This window comes from Rattus norvegicus, chromosome 4 (assembly GCF_036323735.1).
Source record: "Rattus norvegicus strain BN/NHsdMcwi chromosome 4, GRCr8, whole genome shotgun sequence".
Taxonomy (NCBI): domain Eukaryota; kingdom Metazoa; phylum Chordata; class Mammalia; order Rodentia; family Muridae; genus Rattus; species Rattus norvegicus.
Genome location: NC_086022.1, coordinates 92,621,552 through 92,648,146, shown reverse-complemented (window position 1 = coordinate 92,648,146; position 26,595 = coordinate 92,621,552). Strand labels below are relative to the sequence as shown.

At 34.9% G+C, this 26,595-nt stretch overlaps 2 protein-coding genes across 4 annotated transcripts in view; both read right to left on the bottom strand.

Annotated features, from left to right (window-relative positions):
* Positions 1-26,595, bottom strand: part of Ccser1 (coiled-coil serine-rich protein 1) — a 1,236,544-nt gene that overhangs the window by 72,293 nt on the left and 1,137,656 nt on the right. The gene's annotated exons all lie outside the window — the stretch shown is intronic.
* On the bottom strand, positions 1,238-11,468 carry LOC108350839 (high mobility group protein B1-like). The gene has a single exon (XM_063286963.1). It carries the CDS (start codon positions 9,700-9,702, stop codon positions 9,058-9,060), a length of 645 nt encoding a protein of 214 aa, XP_063143033.1. The 5' UTR covers positions 9,703-11,468; the 3' UTR covers positions 1,238-9,057.

The following is a 26,595-nucleotide window of genomic DNA, read 5'->3' as shown; positions in this document are numbered from 1 at the left end:
GGTCCTATTCTCAGTTCCTTGGTTTGCTGCTAGCATTGACCTCTGTATTGGACATGTTTTAGATGTGTCTCTCAGGAAAGATCTATATCCAGTCCCTTTCCGCATGCATTTTTTAGCTTCATCAATCTTGTCTAGTTTTGGTGGCTGTATATATATGGACGACATGTGTGTCAGACTCTGAATGACCATTCCTTGAGTTGCTGCTCTAAACTTTGCTTCTATATCACCTCCTATGGATATTTTCCCCCTTTTAAGAAGGAGTAGGAACATCTGCATTTGGTCATCCTTCTTGAGCTTTCTGTGGTCTATAGATTGCATCTTACATAATTTGAGCTTTTTGGCTAATATCCACTTGTCAATGAGTGCATGCTAAGTATGTTTTTCTGTGATTGAGTAACCCCACTCAGGATGATATTTTCTAGTTCATTCCATTTGCCTATGAATTTCATGAAGTCATTGTTTTTGATAGCTGAGTAGTACTCCATTGTGTAGATGTACCACATTTTCTGTATCCATTCCTCTGTTGAAGGGCATCTGGGTTCTTTCCAGCTTCTGGTTATTATAAATGAGGCTGCTACAAACATAGTGGAGCATGTGTCTTTGTTGTATGTTGGAGCATCTTTTAGGTATATGTGCAGGAGAGGTATAGCTGGGTCCTCAGGTAGTGTCATCTCCAATTTTCTGAGGAATCTCCAGACTGATTTCCAGAATGGTTGTGCCAGTTCACAATCCCACCAACAATGGAGGAGTGTTCTTTCTTCACATCCTCGTCAGCATCTGCTGTCACCAGAGTTTTTTATCTTAGCCATTCTGACTGGTATGAGGTGGAATCTCAGGGTTGTTTTGATTTGCATTTCCCTGATGACTAAGGATGTTCAACATTTCTTTAGGTGCTTTTTGGCCATTTGATAATCCTCAGCTGAAAATGTTTTGTTTAGCTCTGTACCCCATTTTTAATAAGGTGATTTGGCTCTCTAGAATCTAACTTCTTAAGTTCTTTGTATATTTTGGATATAAGCCCTCTATCAGATGGAGGATTGGTAAGGCTCTTTTTCCAATATGTTGGTTGCTGTTTTGTCCTAACAACAGTGCCCTTTGCCTTACAGAAGCTCTGCAGTTTTATGAGATCCCATTTGTCAATTCTTGATCTTAGAGCATAAGCCATTGGTGTTTTGTTCAGGAAATTTTCTCCAATGCCCATGTGTTTGAGATTCTTCCCCATTTTTTCTTCTATTAGTTTGAGTGTATCTGGTTTGATGTGGAGGTCCTTGATCCACTTGGACTTAAGCTTTGTACAGGGTGATAAGAATGGATCGATCTGCATTCTTTTACATGCTGACCTCCGGTTGAACCAGCACCATTTGCTGAAAATACTGTCTTTTTTCCATTGGATGGTTTTGGCTCCTTTGTCAAAAATTAAGTGACCATAGATGTGTGGGTTCATTTCTGTGTCTTCAAATATGTTCTACTGGTCTACCTGCCTGTTTCTGTACCAATACCATATAATTTTTATGACTGTTGCTCTGTAATACTGCTTGAGTTCAGGGATGGTGATTCCCCCAGAAGTTGTTTTATTGTTGAATATAGTTTTCACTTTAAACATGTTACAATACTACATGGATAGTCTCATAGATGATGATCCCATTATGTGATTTCATAGATCCCAGAATCCTAAGCCAAATCTCTATGCTATGTAAGTTATTCAGGCTCCAATACTCTGTCATAATAATGTAAACTGTGCAGAAACAGACTTTTTTCAAATTGGGAAAAAGAAACAATCACTGTATATCAGAACTCATACAGAAGAAAGAAGTATGTATGAGATAAACTGTAGTTAAACCAAAGCATGTGGTTGACAACAAGCATGCATTGTTTTATGTCTTTCACTCAACAAAACTTTGTGTCTGACATGGAGTATGAGTTGTGCTGTTTCAAGAGATAGAAAATTCATAGCAATCTATTATGTATGTACTCAAGAAAATCTAGCATTTAGTCAAAAAGAATGGAAAATTTTCACAAAAAAGAAATATAGGCATATTTTAACATTGAAATATTACTGACAAACTAGGGGAAACAGCTTAATATCGCAATGTACCTACCAAAAGAACAGACTGCTGACCCCTGTGGTTTAATTAGGGAAAAGATGGAAGAAGCTAAGGAGGAGGGCAACCCTGTAGGAGGACCAACAGTCTCAATTAACCGGGACCCCTGAGATCTACTAGACACTAGATCACCAATCAGGCAGTATACACCAGCTGAGATGAAGCCCCCGACACATACACAGCAGAGGACTCCTGGGTCTGGGATCAGTCAGAGAAGATGCATCTAACCCTGAAAAGACTGAAGGCCCCAGAAGTTTAGAGGTCTGGTGTGGTAGGTGAGGTAGGGACATTCTTGTGGAGGAGTGGGGATGAAGTGGGGAATGGAGAGGAGGTATGGGATGTGGAAATCTCAGGGGTGGACCAGGAAGGGAATAAATATGGAGCATAAAAATAAATAAATAAATTTTAAAGAAGAAAACTCACATATACTTATTACCAGTGAATATCAAAATTATGTTAAGCAGAAGGTGATAATGCATGTTGTGATCAGTGCTTGAGAAGTAAGAGCAAGAAGATCATGGGATAGAGGTCAGTTTTGGCTCCACAGCAAGTTCTAAGCAATCCCAGATGCTCTACTTAGTGACATTAGGCTAAACAATGCTTTCAACTAAACCACAATGCATTAAGTCTATAATAACAATATGGCTGGAAAAAACCTATCAAATGCATCTTAATAAAATGTTCCCTTAAATCACCAATGAATATCTGATCATTTAACATGTAGCAATGATTTAGTCATGGAAGATCCTAATTTAGCCTGATTGTTGCTGAGAGACTAGGTGATGTGAGCTGAAAATTAATTTTGCTTTGGCAATTTCTTACAATAAGAAAACAAAGGCGTTTATTACAGCAATCGACTCCTATTTTCCCTCATGATTGCTCAGACAGGACTCTTAGAATTTTAAACTGCAATAAAATGTCCTTCAAAATACAGTCAGTCATCTCAATCCCTGTGGCTGCTTCATAAAATAAATCCATCTGATATTCTAAATAATCTGCTGCCATTTCAAGATTTTATAGGATCTAAATCAGGAATATATGCCATTTCGAGAAACTGCTTTCTTTGCCCAGCCATAAAAAGCAACTCATTGCTGGTCATGTCAGTTCCTGCCTGTATTTTCAGCAGGAGGTTAGCACAAAAGCATTGCCATGGTAGTAATTCCAGCATAGGCTCTAGAGTAAGACCCTCTCTTTAATAACAAGTAAAAAAGTGAGGTAAAGGAAGTACTCATGCAACAAATATGTCCGTGAGCCGTCAATTATAGTACTTTATAACATCTCCAGCTTTGATTTCTTTACTACATTTTTATAGCTTTTTCCACTGAAGTCTTTGACTCTTGAGTTTCCACGGTATCAAGATTGAACCCTTAAACTAGTTGATATTGAGATTTGTGAACGCTCCTCATGAACCATGTCCTTAAACACTTGCACAAACATAAATCATTTCTAGAAGACTTTTAATTTACCATGAGTGAATCCATCAAAGGGATTCCTATTTATAAAAGAACTAGCTTTTCAAGTGTATTGTTAAGTAATAAGACTTGAACATAGAAATGCTGCAATTTGAGTGTTGTGTAAGCAAGCATCAGGAGAGCATTCATCTCCTCATGTGTCTCTGTGAGCACCTTTCTATGATGGATTGCACTGTCAATGAGAAATAATATTTTGGGAGAAATATCTTTACTGAACACTATGATTCAACACAGGGCTTAAAATATTCAGAAAACCGTGTTCTAAACAGATGGGCTGTCATATTTGCTTTGTTATTCCATTTATAGCACACAGGCAGAGTAGATTTAGTATGAATCTTAAGGCCTCTAGAACTTTTAGGGGTGGGCAGAGAGCATGGACTCCATATAAAGCCACTAGCTACATTAGTTCTGACAGAGTTTGTCTATTCTGTGAGCTTTGAATTCAGGCATGGACTTCTCTTTATAGTGAAAATCATAGGTAGTCTCCTGCAGTTGAAGGTACTTTTTAACCCAGCATATCCACCTTCTTGAATGATATTAGATTTAGCCTTTAGGATAGCTTGATATACTTGTCATTGACATGAGCTGTTTCTCCTCAAAGTTGTTATTTTATGTTGATGATTCATAGACAACCCTCTTCTCAATGTAAGTATTTCCTCTGAATTTTCCTTCTCTGTCTCAGTCCTTGTGGAAGCAGTAAGAGTTAGAGCATTGCCCTCAGACTAGCCATGCCCCATGGCTGAGTGGATCTTCTATTAAGACCACCAAGATATTACCACATCCCCTCAAGGCTAGTCTTTTTCATCTAATTTATGCATTATTTGCTGTAATGAAAGTTTCTTTTGAAATTATTGACTGATTATTCGACAAAAGACACTCATTTTTCCTGATCTCAACTTACTCTGGGTCTTACTCACCCTGATCACTTATAGTCTTTGACTTAAAGTTCTGGATGTGTAATTCTTCCTTTCACTCTAGTGTTCAGAGGGCACCTTCACTATCAAAGACCATAAATCACAGGTTACTATGATATGATATGAGTACTACAACAACTATTATAGTAGTATATTAGTAATAAATATTTTGAGCTTTGTCAGAATTACTGAAAGGAAGGTAAATAATATGTACAGTAAGAAATACTTTTTATAGTGAGGTAACAGCTAACCTTCAATTCATAAGAGAAATAAAATATCTGGGAAAAACAGAACATAGCTTATCAATATACATATATATATTTCTCTATAATATATTATAAAGATACATATATATATATATGTATATATATATATATTCACATTTTGGGGAGAAGGAAGAACTACAAATGGTGTATATTGAAAAAGTATTAACATGAAAATGAGAAATAATGTGTGTAGGAGTCAAGAGAACATTACACTAAAAATCAGATTAGGAAGATTCCAGAGGAAGATTCTACCTTATTCAATTAAAGAGAACTATGCATTGTTGAAGCCTCGGAAACACTGGAGCTGAAATTATAGGAACTTACAAGCTATCTGGGTGCTGGAAACTGAACTGATCTTCTGCAAGAACTGTCTACTTTCAAACATCAAACCCTCCTATATTTCTAATTATTGTGGCTTTGAAAAGTATATTGTTTTCTAAGCATTAATTATGCACCTTCCTCATGAAAATGATGGTTGTAATCTGCCTTACACATTACTATGCTGTTATCTCCTATTTCTTGAAGATGTGTTTCATGTCCTTCTAAAACATTCAGCATAGTCCTATAAATTTATAATCCAAATATTCAGTGTATTTTTAATTTAATTCATAAAATGAATTAAAATAATTTTATGTTCCAGAAAGACTGCAGACTTTGGACAATTGTCAATATTATTCCACAACTTTCACTTGCATAATTTTGTCTTTCAAAGAAAGCATATTTCTGAAGTAGGGTGTTTATTATTTCTTATTTTCAATACTGTAAATGTTGACCCAAGTCCTCTTCAGAATGATTTTTTATCATTTTTCATCATCTTTCTATACTAATTTTGATGATACCTTAAAGAGAAATATTGAATTTAGGTTTGACTTTTCTTGTCAAAAAAACATGAAAATATTGCTGACTATGCATTACATGTTACTACATTAGACATTATAAAAAGCCTTCATGCAATGCTAGACTTGTGGGTGATTCTCTAGAACACATTTCATCCATCACTCTTACACTTAAGTCTAAATGATTGTGTAATTATTTTTGTACCTAAACCACAGTCTTCATTTGCTCTTTATTAAATTTAGCTCGTGTTTTCATATGGAGACTTACAATATGTCTTAGCAAAAAAATAGGTTTGTATTTTATTTGTGTTAAAGTTTGGACTTTCATGAATTATAAACAATAGGACTAAAGTTTCTTCTGACACTCAGTCCTAGATTTCCTGGCCTTCCTATTGAGTCAAAATTAAATGTAGGGTCACATTCAGGAAAGATACATAAAATTTTACCTCAGAATAGGCAGGTTCTTTAGCGTATGCTCATTAGCAAAGCTTTTTCCATCTGTTTGATATCAAGTGTACCTCAAAGTTAGTCTTATAATTTTCAATATGACGTCCTGATTCAATATGTAAATTCTTACTGTTACAACGCTTCAAAGGACTTCTAATGGGAAAAACTAATCAGAGCGTTCAAACATGCCAGTCCTCTGTGAAGCCAGCTCTGCAGGAGGGTTTCTGTCATGACAACTAGTTAAGCATTCTACTCTATAAATCCCTGATATCTAGGCATAGTTATATTATGGTTACATGGCTATCAAGTCAATCCACGCATTTGGGTGTAGGACATTATTGTTGAAAGAATATTAATGGTAGCCAACTCATAGCATTTTTGTAAGAAAAAATAGCAATGTGACACATACAAATGCTTCTGATAATTGATATTAGTTTCAATTGTCTAGAGAATGAATTGATATGGCTGTGTATGTTATTTTCTTAGAGTAATATAATATTTACTCATTTGTAATTTACTCAGGACCTATTCCTAGCAGCTTGATTCATGTGCTCACTAGATCTCACAAAATTTGGGCATTGAAAGAATACGATTCAATAATGTCTAGCCATTCAAATATTTGCTTCCCATAATAAGAGGGGTTCTTTTCTTTTAAGATTTTTGTATTTTTCCTGAAAGAATTGTTCATATACATGCATGTATAGGTACCACATATGTGCCTGGTACCTGAGGATATCTGTAAATCATGTCCAAAAGACCTGAGGTGGCTTCTAAATGTAATAAGGAGATGGAGAGAAGGCTCAGTGCTTAGAGCACTTCTTTGAATAGATCCAAGTTGAGTTTCCCACATAACACATTCTACAACTTAGTTTGCTCAAAAATGCTCTTTTGCCCATTTGTTGACCATTCCAGAACCACTTGTCTTCCAGATCCCACTGACCTGCCTGCTCTCTCTTCCTCAATGCATCCAGTTTGTTGTTAATTTTGCATTTTTTTCTGCAATGTTTCTGAGGTATATTTATTTGTTCTTTATCAGTAAACAACATTCGGCTGCATAGATCCATCACATTTTTTCTTTACATCTGTAGTTTCAGAGATGTGGAATATATCCAAATCTTGGTTATCATGGTAGTCTTTGCTGTGAGTGTTTTACAAAATACCTGTGCAAACATATGTTTTAAACTCTCAAGGCAGATAGGGGTGAAAATCATGAGTTGTATGGGAAGTTTGTATGCAACTATATTCTATATTCTATAATAAACTCTCATATGTTTTCCCCAAACTGTTAAAATATATAACCATGTCACCAGTAATGTGAAAGTGATTTGCTTTCCCTAAAGCTTGGCAAAATTCAGTATTGTCACTTGTTCGATAATAGCCATTTCTGAAGTGTCCCTTTGTACTTTAAACTTGCCTTTTTCTGGTGTTTAGCATTGTCTGTTTGTAATGCTCACTTAAATACTTGGGCAGATTGTTCCACAATTCAAAACTTTGTCTCATCAGACCTTTTTAAGAGCTGCTTCACAACCTCAATTGCTTTAAAACCATCATAATAATTTATAGATATTATATAAAATTGATTATTAAAATCATGCACATAAAATGTTATAAACATAACCAGCACAAATATCTATACAATGAAAATAACTTACATGTAATTGGGATACTCATTCAGAATGGAAACTGTTAAGTTTCATGCTAAGTGATCTCTTTCAGTATTGAACATGTTACCTGTTTATCCATCAGCAATAGCAAAATACTTTATTAGCAAACATTGCAATCCACATAGTTGCTCATCAACAAATGAATATAGAGTAGAAAGGTAGTATATGTAAATATGTATTGTGTGTATATATATAATATATATATCAAATGTTTTTTTTAGACCTCTGCAATTATTAGTTTATTCGTATCATCCAGGACTCATGTTCAGTATTCCTCCTCAAATTACAATCCGTATTTAGATAGAAGGGCAAAGGGATTACAGCCAGCTTCTCATGATAGCCTTCGCTGGGACTAAGGTCAACAAATAGTACAGCAGTCTTGTATTTTAAGCTCACGCTTTTGGGGATACATTCTCAGGTCTTTAGTAGGGGAAACTGCAAAATACACCTGTCATTACACAGTAATGGCAGTTAAAGGAGTCCTCAGGTAAGGAGCAGAACATACTTTTCTATTAGTCCTTCAAGGACAGACTTTCAGACTGTTTGATTCTAATAATCCCATGGTGTGACAGAATTGATCACTCCTTGCTTTGCTAAGTAGAGTATCTCTTATCCAACTGATGACAATTTTGGAGAATTCTTCAACTGTGGATGAACATGTTACCCCTACCACAATATGCAGGGTGCGTGGACAAAAGATTTTTTCCAGCTAACTAAATGAAGATACACACTAATAATCCATGTGACCCAAATTGGGCAAAAGCAAAAGACTAGCTTCCCCTTGAGGAGAAAGCTTTCAGACCTATGAAAAGGACAACGTACTAATAAAAAAAATGTATTTACTTAGAAGCATTCAGAATGTCAACAAAACAGCCGCCATTTTTTTGCAATTACAGAGTGGTATTCAGTTAACAGAACAACAATTACCTTCATATAAGCTGCATCAGAGACAACTGAAGATGAAAAAAAAAAAAAGAAAACCAAAAGAAAAACACAAAACAAAAACAAAAAAAGAAAGAAACCAAAAACCAAACTACTGTCCCCATATATAACTAATTTGTGCTGTGTACCAACAAGAACCTGCTTTAATTTCCATGCCAATTTACAACCCCCAGACTGTACCAGGCAAGGTTAGTGGCTATTGAAAATACCACCAGGACAGGGCGAGCTAAAGACACATTCGGTAGTGTGTTAACTATACAAAAAAAAAAAAAAAAAAAAAAGACAGTGTACAGTTTAAAAACAAATCTTACACAGCCTTACATTTCAATTTTTTTCTTTAAAAGGAGTGAGTTGTGTACGGGGGGGGGTGTTAAATGCTTTATAGACAAGAAAAAAAACTGCGCTAGAACCAACTTATTCATCATCATCTTCTTCTTCTTCTTCGTCTTCGTTTTCTTCCTCCTCTTCCTCCTCATCTTCATCCTCCTCATCGTCTTCCTCTTCCTTCTTTTTCTTGCTCTTCTCAGCCTTGACCACCCCCTTTTTCGCTGCATCAGGTTTTCCTTTAGCTCTGTAGGCAGCAATATCCTTCTCATACTTCTCCTTCAGCTTGGCGGCCTTCTTCTCACAGGGCTGCTTGTCATCCACGGCAGTGTTGGTCCACATCTCTCCTAGTTTCTTCGCAACATCACCAATGGATAAGCCAGGATGCTCGCCTTTGATTTTTGGGCGGTACTCAGAACAGAACAAGAAGAAGGCTGATGGAGGCCTCTTGAGGGCATTGGGGTCCTTGAACTTCTTTTTGGTCTCCCCTTTGGGGGGAATGTAGGTTTTCATTTCTCTTTCATAACGAGCCTTGTCAGCCTTTGCCATATCTTCAAATTTCCCCTTTTCTTTAGCAGACATGGTCTTCCATCTCTCAGAGCACTTCTTGGAGAACTCTGAGAAGTTGACAGAAGCATTCAGGTGCTTTTTCTTGTGCTCCTCCCGGCAGGTTTGCACAAAGAATGCATGTGAGGACATTTTGCCTCTCGGCTTCTTAGGATATCCTTTGCCCATGATTTAGTTGATTTTAGTTGAGAGGCACAGAGTCGCCCAGTGCCCGTTCCGGTGCTCGCTTGCCCCGGCGCTGTCTCTATGGAGCTCGATGTACTGCAATGGTTGTGAGAGCGGGAGCCAGACGCCATATCAAATGTTTTTAACTATATTTGTTCTTATCAGATTCTATGATTAAAACAAAAACACCTCATACCCAGGAATATTTGTGATATTTTTAAAATTATTCTTAAAATGACTGGGAAGGTTTATGTCTGCACAAACCTTATGTCTGTGCTTCATCAAGCCTAAACGGTTCTATCTTCATTTAAATATGATTTCAATTATAGAAATGATTTATTATTTCTAATTATTTTCTTATACACCACTATAGTGTGTATGAACATTGAAATATGCAAATCTTTCTTATACAAGTTTCTTAAGGATGGTGATTATAATATACAATTTATTTCTACAAGGTTCATTGGCATATTAATATTCTAAATTTTGCAAATTATTCAGTGACATATATCTCAGAGGTACAGACAATAGTGATCCCTCTTTATGGCTTTAAAACATTGTCAATGAACACAATTCAAAACTATATATAACAGAACAGATCTTTCCATTTACAAAAGTCTACCAATTTATTTACTATTTGAAACACTTGAATTCAGAGAAGAAAAATCTTTTTTATTCTTATTTTACTACAAACAAAAAGCAACAAGAAGTAATATTAGTAATAAGAAGAAGATGGGTTCACATTTGAAGGAAAAAAATCAGTGGGTGAGGACTGATTGGCAACTGAGAAAGTTGTTGGTGAAAGAAGTTTTTCTTTTTAAGATTTGTCCTATATAAATAATAATAGTAATAATACCTGCTTCTAGTCAGTATTTGGGAAGGTGAAATGAACTATAGCAGCTGGCTCATAGCAAACACTCGATGCTTATCTATGTTACTACTGACTATACTGTTAATATATACCTAAACAATTTTATGTAATTATATTTGTTTTTCAATTTTTTATGTTTTGTGCTGATATATAAATATTTTAAGTAATCATGGCAATAAGAAGCAAAATTAAGAGGCCAAGTCTCCCAAACAAATAAAGAGAACTTACATGAGGAGACTTCATTATATTTGTCACGCCCTTTGAAAGAGAAATAAACTACTTTGAAAACTTGTCAGTTTTATCATGGATCTTCTGAACTTCCTTTTGACTAATATCCACTTATATACAGGGAAGGCGAGGTGATAGGGGAATTGTGGAGGGGAAACTGGGAAGGGGGACAACATTTGAAAAGTAAATAATTAAAAAAACAATAAGAAAGAAAAAATGAAAAATTTCAGGCAACTTAGGAACTGTTATATGAATATGGAAGTCACATTTTTGAGTTGTAAACTTTCTGGGAGCTTGCCGGCATCCAGAGATCATGAGATGAATTTGATAGTTTTGGTCACTGCTCTGTACTATTTTACAGAGCTACCTTTAATCCTGAAGAATGTGAAGCCATTTATCAAATACAGATACACATCAAGATTACCAAGTTGGACTATATATATGCAATTAATAGTTCTGTCCAAAGCACATCTTTAAAGTTTAGTAGCTATCCATATATATATATATATATATATATATATATATATATATATGTGTGTGTGTGTGTGTGTGTGTGTGTGTGTATTGTGTATGTGTGTGTATATGTATGTATGTGTATATGTATATATATAGCTTAATGTATACTATTTTCTTTTCATTATAAAGAATTACAAAGGATATTATATACCATATATATAGTAGAGAATTGATATTTAAAGTATAAAAAGAACTCAGAAAACAAAGAGAAAAGGAATAAATATGATCCATTGAAAATGAGCAAATGGTTCACAAAATCTCATAAAAGGATGAATAAAAGGACAGATAAATAGCATAAGCTTATAATTCAGTGCAGATAGCATTCATGGAAAGTTAATGTAAATTAATTTGAGATTAATTTTATCTTAGTCAGTATGGTTTAGATCAAGAAAACAATGAGTGGTTAAGGGATGGAGAAGGACCTTAATTTATTGTTGATGGGTTTGCTGATAGATGTTTCAAGTAAAACATAAGTATGTATTATGCAAGCAACATTAAATGAACTTATGAAGCTCTTTCTCTCTCTGTCTCTGTCTCTATCCCTGTCTGACTCTGTCTCTCTGTCTCTCTCTGTCTCTGTGTGTGCATGTGTGTGTGTGTGTGTATGTGTGCGTGTGTGCACATGTATGACAATAATGAAGAACAAGTCATGAATTTGAGAGGTTTAGAAGTGAAGAGAGATATATTTTTATGTTCTGATTTATCCTCATGTGTTCAGATATAATAACCATATTATCCAGTGGTAAGAAACACTACAGACCACTAACCCTTCCTTGAGAGGTAGGCACACAGAGACAATCCTTATGCTTTTATTTCAACTTCTCTCTGGATCTAAAACCATTTTAAAAATAAAATCAGTTACTTTACAGTGAAAAGAAATTTGTCTGTTGAGACAACGAAGGGCAAGAGGAGCACTGGTCTGCTCTGCCTGTCTGAAGAAACCAACTCACCATGGACAAAGGAGGTCCAGAAAAGCCTAGGAAGGGAATGTCATTATATGAATCTGTGCAAACTTGCCTGGTGGAGCACAATAGGCACCTGGATGCTTCAGCTGAGCTCAGTGTTCCAAGAGCTAAGGTAAGGAATTGTGCTTGCTAAAGACAAAGGAATATATGGCGAAGGAAGAGAGTCATAAAAAATGAAGTCCTAGACTCCTCCCAAAGGGGGAAAGATGTCTGCTGATTCCATTGTACCCAGTGATTTCCTGCTCATACATTAATGCTGCTACAAGAAATTAGAGAAGATACAGAAAAGCTACTGCAGAGAACAAACAACCATAGGAAAGGAAGGCTGCTTAGCTCAATTTGGAGGAGATGAGGATGTTGCTGCTTACAGAGCTAAAGGGAAAGGCTGATGCAGCAAAAGGGGAGTGGCCAAGGCTGAAAATGTCAAGAGGAAGAAAGATTAGGAAGATGACCCAGAGGAAGAGGATGAGGCAGAGAAGGATGGTGAAATTAAGCACAATGCGTGAGTTCTTCCTAGCACTAATTCTCCTGGACTATAATCAAACAAACAAACAAAAAATAAAAAAAACAGCTTAAATATAAGGAAGTGTAAGAATTATTTTTAGCCATAGAGTCTGTTTTTGTGAAGTTAACAGATTAGCAAATGCATTGTTAGATAGCCCTGTCCTGGCAGTATTTTCAATAACTGCTAACCTCATTAGATATAGCAAAGGGTTGTAAATTAGTATGGAAATTTAAACCAGGTCCCTGTTGGTGCACAGTACAAATTTGTTAAATATGAGGATGGCTATTTACATCTATAGTTGTTTTGGTACAGCTTATGTGAAAATATTAATTGTTCTGCTATCTGAACACCACTCAGTACTGAAAAAATAAACAGTTGTTCTGTTGACATTTGAATCCTTTGAAGTAACATAATTGTATTAAAAATGGACCACTTACATAGAATTTAAAGGTACATAATAATTATACAATATACAGGAACAAATACTAATGCTCTGTATTTGTTGATACAAACATCTAATCCTTTCAACAGAAAATTTAGAGAATCTAAATTGTTTTCACCTATCCATAAAATCCTGTGATTCAGAACAGCTTTTGATCAAAGTATTTCATTCTTGGGTCTAAGCCTGGAGCAACCTGTCCAAGTGTATAATACATACATGGGTGTAATCCCTAACACTGAGGTACTAGATATACTTTGATGGGATAACAGTACTGGAGGTAACATAGTATTGGAGGTAGACAAGAAAAGGACAGTACAAGCAACAATGTTCTCAGTATGTACAATGCATATATATTGTATCAATGGCATAAGTATCTTGGGGCATGTAACTGGATGATGAGGGTTTGCATATGAAGGAATAAGATAAATGGTGAGTCATGAGGAGAGTATGACAGAAACTAGGGAACATTGTGGGAATATGACTGCAGCTGTAAAACTGAATTCCTCAATGAACTCCTTTCGCCTCAATAGATGGTTAAGTTGGTAAAATGCCTGCCTCCTAAGCACGAAAACTTGAGTTTGGATTCCCAGTACTAACCTAAAATCTGGGTATTGTGGGTCTGCAATATCAACACTGGGGATATGAAAACAAGAGTATGTCTGCAGCTGCCTTTCCAGGGAACTTACCTGGATGGGTGAGCACTAAGCTGAACAAGAGCATTATCAAACACTGTGATGAAAAAATGACGAGGAAAGATATGCCTGGCCTCCACATGCACACATGTGCATGCACCTGTGCACACATATGCAATTAGTCACGTGAATACTTACAGATTTATGCAGCAGGCCTATATTAAAAAAGTAAATCGATTAACTCATTTAATATTCTTAATTAATATACTTATTACTTTGTAGTTATTTAAATTAGAGAAAGAGAAGATAGAAAAACATGTTCTCTCAAGGTCACTAAAACAATACTAAAGGAGTAGTGAGAACTCTGAGATACTGTGAGAAGAATGTCCTGTCACCTGCATGCTATTTTCTCTCATTAGCATAAATGTAAGAGGAAATGGTCTGGAATAAAAGTATGCAGTTGCCCTAGAGGGACAATAAACAGTGTAAAACAACTTTGCATTTTCTTTGTAATGACCCACTGAATTGTTTTACAGCAAAGATATAGTGGAGATGAAATAGCTAGATTTTTTTTCTGATTTTCCTAAGTTTTATTTTAACTCTATTATACAGTAGGAACAGATTTCCCATTTTGAATTTAACAATGAGCATAAGTGTGCCTGTCTCACTTTGACCTGGGATTGGTTGCATTTGTATGTTCTGTACCTTCAGGCTTCAGGGTCCGGGTTAACGCACAGAAGGACTGGATTCTCGGTATATCCTTTGTTCACAATGTTGCTATGTAATGGCTGTGTTGCTTGGAGATGCACAGCTAATCACAGTATCCAGGGAATAAACTCTATTGCTCCACAATTAAATTACCTCTCCATGTCCAAAGAAGGGGCAGTGTCAGGGAACCACACTTCAAGAGGTAAAAGGAAAATTCAGTTCTCTGCAATTGGTACTCTATAAAATCTCAAGTGTTGTGCATTGCTTAATGGGTCCTTTACTCAACAATGATGTAAAGGTTGAAGAAATAATGAACCTCATGTGCCATCTTGTTCCTCTTATTAGGGCATATTGAAGAAACCATTCCTAATTTAAATTAACATTAATGAACATTCTCTTTACCTTTGGGAATACCAAGTATAGAAACTCCTTCAAATATCTTTCAATATAACAGCCTTATTGTCTTTATAAAGACAGAATTGCTTTTCACTTCATGACCAGATAATTAAATTATCTTTCTAATTTGACACAAAAAAGAAACAATACAGAGAAAAATATCTGATGAGAATACTGATATTTTATTTATGTTAAAATTTTATTTTTAATGTTTTCTAATGCTAGATTATTGTATTATTCCCTAAATTTATATTAAAATGTTAAAAGTATTGTTAAAATTATAAAGTTAAATATTAAATGTATAATAAGATTATTACTAACATATAGATGTAGAAGATTACCAAGTCAGGCAAAACTATTTCTAAACCAACTTTAATTTGCAAATACTGCTCTGTGATGTGAGTATTCTTGTTTTAAGCATAACTCATAGAATGTATTATGCCATCAAATAGGCTAAGAAACTTGATCAAGCAAGAACAGTGATAAGTGGAAATCTGGGACTGAAGCCCAAACGATTTAACTTCAGAGCTTGTGTTTTTAATTAATATAATATGTTGTCAGTAAGACCATCTGTGGTGCTTAAGTTTCATTCTCAGGAAAGAAAAATAGCTCTGAAAATGGCCACGGTGTAGACACAGATATGTTTAAGCAACTTCCTGATTATTCCCCAGAGAACATAATTCACGTAAGCCTCAAGTACCTTTAGTTTGTTTATGCTGAATATACATATATTTACATGTGTTTTGATGACCTAACACCAGCTTGTTTAGTGAAAACTTATACAAGTTCAACATTGATTATCAGTTAAAGTATTCAGGAAAAAAAATCCTCTCAAGGAACAGTATAATTAAACCATACTTTTGATGCATTATGGAATATATACCAAATAGTTTAATGTCAACTACACAGTGAACAATGCCTTCCTATATTTAAGTAAAAGATATACTTGTTACTTGGTGTATTGTGTTGTGAAAGACCGTTGTTGAAATGCAATAATCTAGCTTTGATCTTCATGCACTCAACCTGCATCTGTGGTAGGTCAATAATTCTGTTTTGCTTCATCTCATTCCATCAATTTCTGGATTCACACTTATTTTCCACAGGGAAAAATACAAAGAACGTTCTATGCCATTTGTACTGGAGGACCTTCAGAGGCTCTGATATTTGTATTAAACAGGGAGTGGAGGAAGTTGTAAATGATTCTTTGGATTTTTCAAGTAACACTGGGTAAGGTATGTGAACAAGAACTGGAAGGAAGTTGCATCTGCAGAGACTGACTGACCAGAGCTGCAGCACAGTGGGGAGATTGCAATGCTGATAGTCCAACAGCCAATCACAGCATCTTGTGCTAATTCTGCCTCTCTAGAACATCTATTACTTGCCCACCTCTGTATCAGAAATACTATCTTGTGACTAATAGATTTTCGAAAATGTGATTTATTAATTTAGCAGAATGCTAGCTACCACCAAATTAAGAGCAAAGAATATCATAAGATAGCAACTTGGGTTTCTAGAAAAGCTTCCCCTATTTTTCTGTACCTCCCTCTCTGATGTACCCACCACAGTATTTTATACTGTTCAAGATTCATGACTTTCTTTGTTCTGGAAACTGTAAAACTTCATGAAACCAATTCCACATTGGAACACAGAATTTATGGTAACCTAATTCTGTGTACCTGGGCCATAATTGCTCAAAGTGACTCCCAATTAAGCTATCTCTTGTTCTCTTTAAAATGGAAGCCTTTGTTTTTATTTTGGCAAATAAAATCCACTACACACCCTTTTAAACATACAAAATGTATAATACATTTTATTTCCAAATACTATTTGTTTACACCAAAGCTAAGTTTTGTTGGGGCTAAAATTCTTACATATTTATTAAAAGCATCATCATAATTAATCTTTAGTATCTTGAATTAGAGTTACTGAGAATTTATTGAAGTGATATAAAGAAGATAAAGGCTCTGGTCAAAATTTTAAGACCTTTTAAATTTTGCGATATTTTAGTAAATGAAAAAGATGTAAGAGTGAGAGTAAACCAATACTAATAAAATTAATGTTACACTAACATTCACATTCTCATTTATTGAACAAAATATTGATACTTAAACCAAAATATTTTAGATAAAAAATTTCAGGATAGTTTGGTCAAATACAAAATAATGAAACTTGTAACTAACTAACAGACTCAAAGATTGAGAAGAAAGCCAGAGTATTCTTATACAGACTGTTAGTTATGGTGTTTTAGGGAATCTTGAGTATCATTAAACATTTGTAGTAAGATACGGTTCATTGTATTCATAAGATACAGCTCTTCAGAGATCCATATAAATATTACTAAGAATAAATTAAATTTTAATGATTTATATTAATAATAAACACTGACAACTTATAAAAACTAAGGACAGCTGCTGAAGTTACTAACACTTTGCAGATGAATTTATAATCTTACTACTTCAGATGTTATTTCAAATATATACTATAATTTCTACCTTGCTCTGATCTCTACTTTTTTGTGATCTATTAATCATCCTTGAATTTATACAGTTCTTTATCTGATATCGTGATTTACATCTATAAATTTAGGCTGATGCAGAAGAAACACTATCTCAGTCTAAGCAGTGTGTGTGGGGGTTGGGAGTGGGTGATGTACAGTGAATTCCACAACATCTTGTGCTACTGTCTGAGAATATGTCTCAAAAATAATAATAATAAAAGAACAAGGGAGTAAAGGCTTTCTAGTTAATGTCCCCATCATAAGGCTGTTCCACTCCAGGGATACCAAGAAGTTTTTTGTTTGTATTTTTTTTTTTTTTTTTTTTTTTTTTTGGTTCTCACTAGCTGAGAGACAGCCTAAGTTTGGTTGTTAAGTACATTTCTGAAATTTTGTTTCCGACCACCAGCTATTTTCATCCTACTATATTCATGCTTCCCATAATCCATGTGCAGTTACATTAAAATGTGTCTCAGTATTTACCCCCTCATGAATAATCTCAGACTACACCTAGGAACCTATCCTTACAACAGTGGAACTATTATATGTTGTTCATTGTGGTGAATTTATAATTTTTTTAATTTATAATTTTATTCTGTACAGAATCCTATCTTTTACAATTTATTAATAATAGTCTATGTAATTAAATGTTGACATTTACCTATGAAAATCAGTTAATAGAATATTATTTTAATTTTTTATTATTGCAATGGTAGTCTTAACTTTGACACATTAAAACAAATCTAGAGTTTTGACTATTGATTGGCAGATATATGAAAGATTAATAGATAATAAAGCAGAGGAGTAATTTATAAGACTGTTTTGATTGTTAAAAAATTATTTCCATACCAGATAATATACAAAGCAATTTTCAGCATTGTTTTACTAATTCTACATTTTAATAAGGTACACAATCAACTTATTTGTTAAATACCTGTCTACTTCAACAAAATATTAGAAAATGTATACTTTGCACATTACATGATAACTTAGCCAGGTCCCCTTATGCAGTGTCAGAAGGAGCATATTTCTATGTGGTTGTGTGTAGAAATTGTTGGCATTGGATGTCAAATAAGTCAACTGATCTAATCATAAATATTTCAAGGTTGTCAGACAGTGGACCTTACCAGAAAAACCGGTAAGGTTGAGCAGGTTGGAAGCCTGAAACCTTGGAGAAGATGGCAGGAGCTTCAACTGCTTCTGACCAGGTCCCTGTCATGTGACCACACTCCCTACATAAGAATGTGACCTACTGTTTTCCATGATAATGAGGAATCTAGAGGCCCTAAGGGTTTAGTCAATAAGCCTCCCTTCCCAGACTTTCCTTCTTCCAAAAGTTATGTAATCTCTGGTCCACCTTGAGGAGGTGGTATGTACCTGTTTTCCACATTGAGCAATCAATAAACAGTTTGGAACCAAGGACTCTCTTCCACCAAGAACTGCCTTGGAGAGCACAGAAAAGGTCTTGGTCTACAGAGCGATTCTATCTAAGCCTCTGCTGAAGGCCCCTCTGTGCTCCCAGACAACTGCTGCTGAGCTAAGAACAGTTGCCAATGAGTTAAGCCAGACTTCCCCATGCACCCAGCTTCAGCCTCCCACACATTACACTGTTTTATCACCCCCTGAGCAATGGTGTATAGACACTTCACAGGATGCCAGCCACCGGCAGCTGAGTGAATGATAGATAAAGTCTAGTGCTCTGTACTTTGTCTGCCCAAGTAGCCATTCCCACACCCAACTGGCAGGGCAAAATGTGGAACTGCAAAACCTAAGATATTTTGATATAAGATTATTATATACATTTTTGGGATTTTTTTTCAGCATCAAAAAAAAGAAAAAGAAAAAAGAACTCTCGTTGGACTCACACCTGGGAGAAGATACTAAATGACAATCACGAAATGCAAGGAAAATTCTAAAGTTACAAAGTATTCACTTGAATTAATGTTTCACTTTTTTTGAAATAAAAAAAATAACTGAATTGAGAAAAGGTAGTAGAACTTTTCTCACAACACAAATGTTACTCAGAAATATGGCAACTGAGTATCATATTCTATGGCCAGGGAAGACCTTGGCATGCTGCCTAAAGATAATACTAAGTTACATGTCTTCTGAAGGAAAACTAACTTGATACTTTTTACTTAATGACTTTATTCTTAAAGAGCAATTATTTTTGTTTTTTCACATCTCAGGCCCTGGCTCCAGTCATTTGGTTAAGGGTTACATCATTGATATCTGCTTCTTGAACATAGTAATGTTTCTGAAATTTTGAAAGAAAACTAAGTGGAGAGAAACTTAAGTAATCCCACTAAAATCAGGGAGTAGACAAGGCTGCACACTCCCTACCTATTCAATATAGTACTTGAAATCCTAGCCAGAGCAATTGGACAACAAAAGGAGGTTAAAAAGACACAAATTGGAAAGAAAGACGTCAAAATACCACTATTTGAAGATAATAGGATAGTATACTTAAGTGATCCCAAAAGTTCCACCAGAGAACTCTTAAACCTGATAAACAACTTCAGCAAAGTGGCTAGATATAATATTACATCAAATCAGTAGCCTTCTTCTACTCAAAGGATAAACAGGCTAAGAAAGCAATTAGGGAAATGATCTTCACAATAGTCATAAACAATATGACTATTATGACATAATAATAATATACCTTGGTGTGACTCTAACCAAGTAAATGAAAAAAGATCTCTAAAACAAGTCCTTGAAGCCTCTAAAGAAAGATATCAAAGATCTCAGAAGATGGAAAGAGCTCCCGTGCTCATGGATTGGCAGGATTAATATTCTAAAAATGGCCATCTTGTCAAAAGCACCCTATGAATTTAATGCAATCCCCATCAAAATTCCAACTCAATTTTTCATAGACTGAGAAAGAGAAATTTGCAGATTCAGTTGGAATAACAAAAAACCCAGGATAAAGAAAACTATTGTCAACAATAAAAGAACATCTGGGGAAATCACCATCTATGACCTCAAGCTGTACTACAGAGCAATAGTCATAAAAACTGTATGGTATTGGTACAGAGACAGGCAGGTAGATCAATGGAATAGAATTGAAGATCCAGAAATGAACCCATACATCTATGGTCACTTGATCTTTTGACAAAGGAGCTAAAACCATCCAGTGGAAAAAGGACAGCATTTTCAACAAATGATGCTGGTTCAACTGGAGGCCAGCATATAGAAGAATGCAGATTGACCCATTTTTATCTCCTTGTGCAAAGCTCAAGTCCAAGTATATCAAGGACCTCCACATAAAACCAGAAACACTCAAAATAATAGAAGAGAAAGTGAGGAAGAGCCTTAAACACATGCACACAAGGGGAAATTTCATGAACAGAACACCAATGGCTTATGCTCTAAGATTAAAAATCGACAAAAGGGACCTCATAAAATTCTAAAGCTTCTGTAAGACAAAGGACAATGTCATTAGGACAAAACAGCAACCAACAGATTGGGAAAAGATCTTTACCAGTCCTACATCCAATACGGACTAATATCTGATTTATACAAAGAAATCAAGAAGTAAGACTCCAAAGCACTAAATAAACATATCAAAAATGGGATACAGAGCTAAACAAAGAAATTCTCAACTGAGGAATATTGAATGGCTGAGAAGCACCAAAAGAAATGTTGAACATCATTAATCAAAAGGGAAATGCAAATCAAACCAACCCTGACTATTTTAAATGTCTTCTATAAACATAGTCGAGCATGTGTCCTTGTTAAATTTTGGAGTATCTTTTGGGTGTATGCCCCGAAAGGGTATAGCTGGCTCCTCAGGAAGATATTATGTCCAATTTCCTGGGCAACCACCAGACTGATTTCCAGAGAGGTTGTACCAGCTTGCAATCCCACCAACAATAGAGGAATGCTCCTCTTTCTCCACATCCTCCCAGTATCTTCTATCACCTGAGTTTTTGTTCTTAACCATTCTGACTGGTATGAGGTGCAATCTCAGGGTTGTTTTGATATTGATGTAAAGATACTCAATAAAATTCTCAAAACCAAATTCAAGAATACATCAAAACCTTCATTTACTACAGTCAAAGAATCTTCACCCCAAGGATGCAAGATTGGTTCAAAATATGGAAATCCATTAACATATTAGACTATATAAATCACACGATCATTTCTTCAGATATTGAAAAAAACATTTGACAAAATACAATACCACTCCATTTTAAAAATATTGGAGATATCAGGAATTCATGGCCTATAAATAAACAATATAAAAGCAACATACAACAAATCTACTGACAATATCAAATTAAATTAGCATATACTTGAAGCAATCCCACTAAAATCAAGCACAAGACAAAGATACACACTGTCCCTGTATCTATTCAATACAGTACTCAAATTCTAGCTAGAGAAAAAAGGCAAAAAAAGAAGATCAAGGGGAAACAAATTGGCAAAGAATTCAAAGTATTACTTTTTTGCAGATGGCATGATAGTACACATAAACAACTTCAAAAATTCTACCAGAGAAGTTCTCCAGCTAATAAACAACTTCAGTAAAGTCATTGGATATAGAGTTAACTCAAATAAATCCGTAAACTTCCTTTACACAAATGATAAACAAACTGAGAAAGAAATTAGGGAAGTAACACCCTTTAACAATAGTCACAAATAATATAAAATATCTTGGGGGAAATGCTAACCAATCAATAGGCATTTTCAATAGCACCTTTATGGATTGTCATAATGACTTGCATCTTATAGACTGATTCTTATGGAAGTCCATCTATCATCTCAAAGCTTAGGTCTACATAGACCCAGCTATTTTTAGGCACTAATCTTGATTACTAGGCTTATGTAGGGAGTTGTGTGGAAATCTAGAATGTGTGATAGGCGGTTTGCTCCTGAAAGCCCAGAGGGTTTCTATGAACCAACTAGGGACCACATGCCAGGTGGCTAGGACTACTTCATCCCTAGCCTCAAAGCAGTCACATACCTTTGCTTTGGTAAATTGTTGATCAAATATCATTTAAATAAAATTTCAACAGCTACTAACAATTCTAGAAGTCACTGGCCCACAAATAGGATGGACTTATATTCTACTGAGAATTTCAGATTTGGTGCAGCAGTAAATGTGAGCCTATATCTCCAGTTATGCAGTGCTGCCAATCACCGTAAGCCTGTATTCGCACAGATAAATGGTGATCGGTAGTGCCGAGTAGCTGCTGTAAAATTATGGCTATTATGCATTACTGAAATAACACCATCCCGTTTCCCATAGGAGAGGAGCCAAGATCAGACCCACAGGGAGGACTCAAATTATGCTAATTAAATAATAGAACACATCAAAAGTATATTAAGATCCATGCCAAAGTACACTGTTTACAAGCTTCAAAAACTCCATTTTGTGTCTTTCCAACAGCAATTGCCTCATTAGACAAAGTACTAAACCCTAAATAAAACTGCTGGCAATGATAGAGTTTACACTTTTGTTACTACTCACAAGTATAGTGAGTTTAGTTTCTGACATATAATACACTTATATAGAATGCACAGTAAATTATTGTATCTGAGCATTCATCAATCTCTTTGTAATCACTCTTATCCATAGAACCATAGTCATGTATTTAATACTCTCTTCTTTAAGTGGCAAAGAAAATAATTCTCTGTTTAACTACCCAGAGGAGAAAAATAAAATACCACAGAGGATTCTACTTAGAAAACCAACTAAGCTGTATGACTCATATTTCTTAATACTTACATATATCCTTGTCAATATGTGACATAAGTTTTCTGCTTGGTGAGCATGGTGAGCACCATGATTACACAGACATAACATCTCATAAGATATATCCATTCATATGCCAGTCTTCTTTGGGGTTTGATTAATAAGTTTATATATATATATATGGTATATATATGGTATATATATATATATATATATATATATATATATGATGTAATGTGATGGTTACATGGGACACTTACTAAGTCACCAGAGCTCTGCGGAAATCTCATTTGAAATTTTCCGTCTAATTTGGAGGAAGATGATATGTGATTCTAATTTATACATCAGCTAAAATAAAGTTTAGATAAGTTGAAACTGTGGCCCAATAGAAAAGGGAAGAAAAGACAAAGGAGTTCAGCCAGCAAAGATCACACATTCAGTTTCTGTGGAAGGCTCAAAGGTGGATGGATACAGTTTACCTTCATGTGGCAGACAATTACAGTGCTAGCTGTCACTGTGAATTGTGCACAGTAGAACAATGTTACAGTTACTGTGAACTGAGAACACAAATTCATTTGAAAATGGTGCAATTAAAAATGTGAGCTATTAATAATATTATTCTCTCTTCTTATCAGGGACAATCCTAATTTAAGAAGTCTTTCATGAAGAGGAAAGAAGGAGCTGACTATGCACTGGCTCAGATGTAACTGCTCCAAAGGCTGGCTCAAGAGAATAAACACGGAAAACGCACATAGAAGTGTTTATGTCCTTTTCATCTCACAGAGAGGGCTACGCTCATCGTGATACCATCTCTCCTCTCCCAGGTGCCTACCGATCTTTCTTTCTCTCCCTCTTAGATCTTTTTTGCCTTAATTTCTGTCTGGATCATCATTCCTTTCTCCAAAAGAGGCTTCAATGAATCTTGTTTATTATGTTTTCTTTGTTTGTTTAGCCATGAATGTGGCCGGGCCTGAGCTGAGGGGTCCATGTGGTAACATTGTACACATTGCTTTGTTGAAGTCAGAAGACAACTTGGTGTGGCCGGTTTTCTTTCTATCTTCTGGGGATTGAACTAAGGGAGCCATCTGGATTTGTGTCTCAAGGGCCTTTACCAGTTAAGCCATCATATCAATAAAGGTGGAACATAAAATCTCAGTCTCTATTATAATTCATATTTTAATGTTTCATTCATTTGTTATGATATTAATAAATGCAGTTTTGGGCTTATTGAATAATCTGTGTGTGTGTGTGTGTGTGTGTGCGTGTGTGCGTGTGTGTGTGTATCTATTTCTATATATCTCTATCTTTCTCCCCTTCTCTCCATATATATAAATGTGTGTGTGTATCTTTCTATATATCTATATCTTTCTCTCTCCCTCTCCATATATATATATATATGTATATATGTGTATGTGTGTGTGTGTGTATACATGTACATAGTCCATACTTACTTGCAATAGATTATACTGTTTCTCTTAATCAATGGAGATGTGTCATGAGTTCATGTAGCATGCCATTCACTTTCTCAACACATTCACTTTTCATTTTATCATGTCTATGCTAACCTTTTGGGCATAGCAAAATAAATTGTACATTGACGGAAATTACACAATTGGGATTGATTTCACAGAGGAAAAATTGCCAGAAAAACTGAAAATAACTAATTGTGATGAGCTAGTGATAATAGTCTTGAATCCAGGAAGCGATCATTTGACCTTCACATGTGTGCTCACATGTAAAAATACATCACCACAATAAATAAATAAATAAATAAATAAATAAATAAATAAATAAGAGAGTTACTTAATTTAAATGTTAATTAACAAATGCAATAGTTTGATCATTATAGGCTAAGTTTTATATATCATTATAATCATTATATATAATCATAGACATTTGATAATGTACACAAATATCAAATGTGAAATATGCTTTTCATAATATGCAAGATATCAAAGTTTAATATCAGAGTAGGAACATTTTAAGATTAACATTATAGATCATTGTGCATATAAATAAATAAAAATTAAAATGAAAAAATTGTCTCAACATACTAAGTATGTGTCACTCTTTTAATCCTCTTTATTTATATCCATGTTGCTCAGGTGGAGCATGTGAGCTCACACAGGTAAACTCATTACTAGTTACACTGGTGCATGAGGACTACATGAGTTCCAGCTAGCCAGAGTGACAATGTTGCAAAAGCATGAAAAATAGCAACACATCCCCTTGTGCTGAAGAGTAGGAGTTTGTGGCTCTGGTTTGCTCTGGTTTTATGAGGAGTGACTTAGACTGTATTTATGAGAAATAGCCTTTTATAAATTTGATAATGTACACAAGTATCAAATGTGAAATAATGTACACAAGTATCAAATGTGAAATATACTTTTCATAATATGCAAGATATCAAAATTTAATATCAGAGTAGGAACATTTTAAGACATCCTAGTAGAAAATATAATTTACAATAATTATAATTGAAAAATTTGGTATACTTTAATTGGCTAAAATAGTCTAAAATTATATTTTATACAATGATTTGGTCTTTTGTGTATATTTCGAGAATTTGAAATCCATCATCTCACTGTATATATATATATATATATATATATATATATATATATATATATATATATCCTAAGCACATCTGCTTGTATTCAAAGCAAATCATTATCCTCTACTCATCCTCAAATGTCTTTATTCATTGATACTTTGATTTTGTATCTCACTGTTTTATTGAAAGATGAACATAGAGTCAATAAAACGAAAGGAAATGAAAATGACAGAGTAAACTAGAAAGATGCTCCTGAATGAATTAATGACAAGCTCCTTTAAACCTCCTATGCACTCAGCAGAAATGTTTTTACAACACAGGCAGCAGGGAAAGGTTAGGCAACAATTGCACTGCAGACCTTAGCTCTGTTCACAGGGCAGGATGAATACAAGTGAGTTCAGTGGAGGTGGAGATAAAAGGCAGGAGGATATTCAGTCACTGGCTCCCGCTTCTTCAATAATGCATGCTACTTCCTCCCCTTACAAAGAACTGGCTCATATTTTTGTCATAGTGTGAAAACAATGAAGTCCCTCTCTTATTATCACTGTGCCACGAGAGAAGGGTGACATATATTATCTAAATCTCAAACCTTTATTCATAGCATAAATCTATCATAATTATGGAACAAAATATTTTTCCTGACATTTGAGAGTCTTTCTGGAGCCTGCCCAAATCATTGCTTTGTCCTCTACTGGCGCTCTGTAATAACATAGTTCTGAAAGTGATATTTAAGGAATGACAGTGAGGTTGATAAATTGGTGCTGGGTTATTGTCATTTCCTATTCATTTCTTTAGGCTGTCACACATGAAAGAAATGTGGTGGGAAATAGCTTTTTATCCCTGTAGTAGGAAATGAACCTAAGTGTGCACTAAATTAGCTGAGAAAT

Bases quoted from the DNA above. Each gene is read 5' to 3' on its own strand.
- LOC108350839 (XM_063286963.1), bottom strand. From the start codon at position 9,702: ATGGGCAAAGGATATCCTAAGAAGCCGAGAGGCAAAATGTCCTCACAT.